Source organism: Arachis duranensis, chromosome 8 (assembly GCF_000817695.3).
Source record: "Arachis duranensis cultivar V14167 chromosome 8, aradu.V14167.gnm2.J7QH, whole genome shotgun sequence".
Classification (NCBI taxonomy): domain Eukaryota; kingdom Viridiplantae; phylum Streptophyta; class Magnoliopsida; order Fabales; family Fabaceae; genus Arachis; species Arachis duranensis.
Window position 1 is genome coordinate 24,798,019 of NC_029779.3, and position 5,649 is coordinate 24,803,667.

The 5,649-nt window shown below is 29.0% G+C and overlaps 1 protein-coding gene across 1 annotated transcript; it reads left to right on the top strand.

Moving 5' to 3' along the window:
* The first annotated feature begins 3,989 nt into the window (after positions 1-3,989).
* Positions 3,990-5,199, top strand: LOC110274813 (uncharacterized). The gene is made up of 4 exons (XM_021130120.1): positions 3,990-4,032; positions 4,231-4,521; positions 4,652-4,871; positions 5,058-5,199. The coding sequence occupies exons 1-4, from the start codon at positions 3,990-3,992 to the stop codon at positions 5,197-5,199; spliced, it is 696 nt and encodes a 231-aa protein (XP_020985779.1).
* Positions 5,200-5,649: the final 450 nt, after the last annotated feature.

Consider the following 5,649-nt stretch of genomic DNA (forward strand, 5'->3'; position numbering starts at 1 on the left):
GGAAACTAGTTTCTGGATTATTTTCGTTTTATATTAAAATGATTGGAAAAATAAAAAGAAGAAAAATAAATTAGTCCAACACGTATCCACTATCCACAAGCAATACATATAAACCTTCTAATTTGTGGAAAAGTATAAGATCCAAGTCCAAGAGACCATGATGGAAATTTTATATGTAGACTTAGACCGGCTTCTTCTTAAGTTCTTATATTCTATGCATTGTTATTTTTATATCTGTTTTAGATTTTGTACTAATGAAATAATACAGGAGAAAAGATTCCCTGTATTTTCGTGCATGTATAATATTAGTATCAATGCAAGTTGTTAAAGTAGTTGGTTTTTGCTTCACACTTCATTTTAATTCTAAAATATAAGTGAAGCATTGCTATGTTATTAGCGACGGTTTCGTACATAGTTATCAATTTGGCCTGACCTGCTCCGTCAGATAAAAAATTCAATCATCTAATTATTAATTCGTGTTAGATCATTGTTTAAATGGATCTAGTAATTAATCCAATTAAATTTTAATCAAATCTGATAAAAATAAATTAAATTCGACTAAAACCGGTTAAAACTAACTCGGTCAAATTCGATAAAATTCCGTTAAACTAAAAAGTACTATTTTCTATACATAATATTTTTTATCAAATAAATTATAATAAAATTAATTAATTTAATCTGTAATCTACATTAAACTAATGAATTAGTAACCTAATAATTTGACCAGTTCGAGTCTGATATCACCCCGCCTGAGTGAGAAATTCCTAGGTTTTATTTGTATTTTAATTAATTAATTGTCTTTTACATTAGTTATTACTTATTAGTAATATAGGTTCTTATTATGAGAGTATCTCGAACACTGAGAAAGGTTGAAGGTTTAAAACCGCAATGAAACTATACGAGTGTGCTTTTTTTTACCTAAACGCGTTGTAATCTTTTATGCGTTTGTTTTCTTAGTCAAATGAGTTTTAGTTATTTGTTTTTAACTTCTTAATTAAAGTGTGTAATGTGCTCCATGCTTTACTAATTCAACAAACCAATTTTGGTTTATTATTTACACTGTAGGCATAAAGTGTTAGTTTTAGTTAATAATAGCGTGTATATATATAAGACGGAATTTTTTTAATGAAGTACTAGTTAGTCTTATTCGCATTCTTTACTGTAAATGTATGTGAAATGCTAAATCTTCTTTCTTTTACACGTTTATACACCTAGACATGAGATTAGCTATACCATTATGTTATGTTAGGTGTATATTAAAATTAGCTACTAAAATTAATTACTAATATAATATATATTAGTATATAAATATACATTAAAAATAAATTAAACTATACATGTAACGACTAATTTTGATGTACGAAATAATATTTTTGAATTAGCTATTACAAAGTGCCTTCATAAAAATAAAATGATTTAGTAAGTTCTCATTTGTATATTTATAATTAAATAGTATTCAACTTATAAGAAGTTTGACATTCAAATCTTTTTATACGCTTTAGATGAAACGTTTGTTAGAAGTAACATCTCATATGATAGTTGAGGAATTTATTTAAAATTACAATTACTGATGTGATATTATTTAAATAAATTTGTACAGATTAGGTACTAGATATTGGAATATTGGAAAAATTAACATTAATTTGTGTGATCCTTTTGTAGACACATATTATATCGTAAGAGAAATTTTACTTCTGCTCTGTGTTTTATGCCAGAATCAACGTCTATGGAGCAGTAACTGTCGAGATTGAGAGTGAACTAGGGATTCAACAAATATAGTAACCTAATTTTGTCCATTAAATTCATAATAAACGAGATAATAATATATCAAGTTATCAATTTAACATGTATACTGATATAGAAACTCAATGCATGTAAATCAGAGTAATTTTCTAATAGATATTACTATATGAAAAAGTTAATGTAACACGTTAACATTCACTAATTTGTTAAGATTGTGTTCATATAAAATAAGACATTGAAAATAAGATATAAAGAATAGAAATACAAATTTTTGTGTTTTTGGATCATGTTTAATGATAAACTAAAACAAATTATGAAAATTTAATTTATTCTCATTTTTTTTATTCAAAAAATTTGAAACAAAAAATATAATAATAAAAAATATAATTATAAAAATTAACAAGAATAATAGAAAAATGAAAATTAAGTTGTGTCCTTTATTAGTGTCTTTGTGTCCTTCATATCAGGATAGACATAAAATACACTAATTCAATGTCTCTGAACACATCATCTTTGTTTATGTCTCTTTTGTCAAACACAATTTTGTATCTCTATGTCTCTGTTTCAATGTCCTGTTTCTATAAATAAACACAGTCTAATAGACAGATAATTTATCATAATGACGAGTTTGCACGTGGTTAAATTGATATTAATAAAGTTGTATAGATTTAAGTTTAACTACCATTATCTGGAAAAATCGGTTGAGTTCATTGGTGATCCTAGACCTTTATTTTATATCAAATAGCTTTGGGATAATAACAGATCAAGTAAAACGGGAAAAAAGTCATGCAACAATTTAGATGAGACAAATTGTCAAATATAGGTTTTCTAGAATGAACTGAATAAATAGAATTATGCGATGCTATATTGTCATGTTGTGGGTGGGGTATGGTAAGAATGTAAGATATTTTGATGATGATCATGTTGCATTTTTAGTCTTCCACTGATAGCTTTTCAAAGAAAAAGCGTGGACAATAATGAAGAAATTAAAGACAATAAAATTAATTAACTTCAAAGTTGGAGCTGCAATTCTAGAACCAAATGTACGAACTTGACGAAGACCTTAAAAAGCAATTCCGAAAATTGGGTGGGCCCTATAAACATTAGCTTTTGAAAATTCATTCCCCTGCTTATTGTTAAATACATTTTATTTTGAAATGGAAAAGGAAAATAATTGTATAGCTGCTTGTGGTCGTTGAGCTTAGTAACTTAGTTTACCTATCTTTGGACGGATGTTTGTCACTTTGTCTTTGGCTCCAAATTTTATTTCAGTTTTCTTTAGAAAATTGCATGAATGTTTGTGTTTTCCGGCCAAAGCTTCAGCCTTGGTCTCAGATCAGACTCTCAGCCAGCTAGAAGGACAAAAACGTGTACATACCTGACTTGAGTTTCTCGGACTCGACTCGAATATTTTAATATTTTAGATCAAGGTAGGTACGAGAATAGTTTGCTGTCTGCTGATCGCAATTAATGCGCAGCCCTCATTTCCTATATTCCACATCTGTGCTTCTTCTAAATTTATACATTGCATTACGTTTTGACTTGTAAAGTAAAATCACCAGAGTGTGAAACTAATCATGTTATGGATGGTATGGTCACAATTGTGGCAGAAAAATACAGGAGAAATAAATATTTACCGTAGTAAAAACTGCTCAAAACAAAACTTTTTTATGTTTTTGTACCGTTTTATTGGAAATAGGAAGGTTAAGGAAGAGGATCATTAAGTGTGTGTTTGAATTTCAGTTTATAAATGAAGGTTTGTATAAAATTAATTGTGTAAAATTGATTTTGATTAAAAGTGAGTTGGTATTAACTTGATTTATGTTTAGTAATATTATAGTAAACTAAATATTATTTGGATTACATTATTTAAAATTACTTTTAGATAGAAAATTATAAAAAAGGATATGAATTTAAATAATTATTTTATGTTATCTTATAATTTTATTTTAAATATTTAAATATTTAAATAAATTTTAATATAAAAAAATAATAAACATATGAATATGAAGGACATAATTGGTACATAGAACATAAAATTCAATTTAACGTGAAAAGATCGACTGAAAAGCTAGAATTTTTATCTTTTGGTAAACTAGGGTTAAAGACAGAAATCACTTCTGCATTTACAAGATAAAAATATTGCCAAACATAAAGATGAAGAGTTCAAAGAACTCAAACGGGCTTCTCTTTTCTTCAACGCAAATCCAAACATACCATAATTAATTTGTTGACCATTGAAAAACATGACAGAGACGGTGATAGATAGGATTTCGGAGGCTAGAGGAGGTTCTTCACCTTCACCTTTATTTTTACCTTCACCTTCACCTTCATACACAACACAAATTTTTTTAATATGAATTGAACTGTCCCTAAAAGATACAAAGGAAGTTAACTTATTGTTAAGATTACTAATAGTTTGTTAGTAAGTTTGTTATTCTAATTCAATTTTTATCCATTCATTTCTAACACACTTCAAAAAAATAGTTGATTCATTAGTATGTGTTGGAGTTGCAATTAGTGATGCTAATCATATTGAAGCTGTGTTGAATGGTTTGCTCAAGGAATATACCTCTTTTATCACAATAATCACGGCAAGATCCAAGTCTGTGTCCATAGAAAAATTAGAAGCTTTGCTAATAGCACATGAGGAGTTGTTAGAAAAGTGCAAGAAACCAAATAATCTTGTGCAAGCACACCTGGCTTACATTCAATCAAACTTCTATCACTCAACAGGTGGTTTTAATGGAAGAAAATGTGTCTTTCGTGGCAGAGATGGTACAAGATTTATGAGAAGAATAAGAACGTCATAGTCTCAATTTCAAAATTACGGAAGAGGTAGTCCTAGACCATCGCAATACCAATTTTGCTACAAACTTGGGCACACGGCTCTTAGTTGTTGGTATAGGTATAATTGGCTATGGTAATGGAAGAGCTGAAGTTCCGTCACATTCGTACAATCTTAGCGTAAATTTGTCATACACAAATATCTTGGTTCAGAATGTTGCTGAATTTGCTACTCCAACAACGCTGCAAGATCCAGATTGGTTTCCAAATTCAAGAGTCACGCACCACATGACTGCCAATGCTCACAACTTTGGAAAGAGTCACCATCGGCAATGGTTCAGGTTTGCCAATTAGTCATATTGGAAGTTCAACTTTCATTTCAGATCTAAATAGAAAATCATTCTTACTTAGCAATTTACTGCTAGTTCCAGAAATTTCAAATAATATGTTAAAATGTCTATCAGTTTGCAAAAGATAATAGGATATTTTTTAAATTTTATGATGATCATTGTGTTGTCAAATGCAAGATTTTCAAAGAGGTCATACTCCAAGGAACAGTTGATAAAGGAGATGATGTTGTTGCTGCCTTACTATCTTCAGTACCTATGTCAGGAAATAACGACTACTTGTTATGACATGTTCGTCTTGGGCATCCATCAGTTTCGCTAGTTAGTCAAGTTCTTAAGTCATGCCATATTTCTTTTAAATCAATAAATTTTGTGTGTTCTTCTTGTTGTATTGGAAAGGCACATCAATTTCCTTTCCTTTAATCTGATTCTCTGAATTCTTGTTGTATTGTTTCAATCAATAAGTATAAATATTATGTTCATTTCATTGATACTTTCTCACATTTCACTTGGATTTATCTACTGTCTTCTAAGTCAGATCAGATCTATATTTGAAAATTTTTTCAATCTATGGCTGAGTTGCAACTTGAAACTAAGATTAAATGTGTGCAAAGTGATAATGCTAAAGAATATGTTAGTTTGGCTAAGTCTGTATAGAATACAGGTATTATGTAGAGGTTTTTCTGCCTATATGAACACCAATAAAATGGTGCTGTACAAACACATACATATTTTAGAGACTAGGTTGACATTATTAGCAGTTGCGTCTATG

What these genes read in the sequence shown, in the direction of transcription:
- LOC110274813 (XM_021130120.1), top strand. Translation starts at nt 3,990, where the DNA reads ATGACAGAGACGGTGATAGATAGGATTTCGGAGGCTAGAGGAG. An exon ending in TGTCTTTCGTGGCAGAGATG is followed by an intron (nt 4,522 to 4,651) that starts GTACAAGATTTA and finishes TTGTTGGTATAG; the next exon opens with GTATAATTGGCTATGGTAAT. An exon ending in CACCATCGGCAATGGTTCAG is followed by an intron (nt 4,872 to 5,057) that starts GTTTGCCAATTA and finishes GTCAAATGCAAG; the next exon opens with ATTTTCAAAGAGGTCATACT.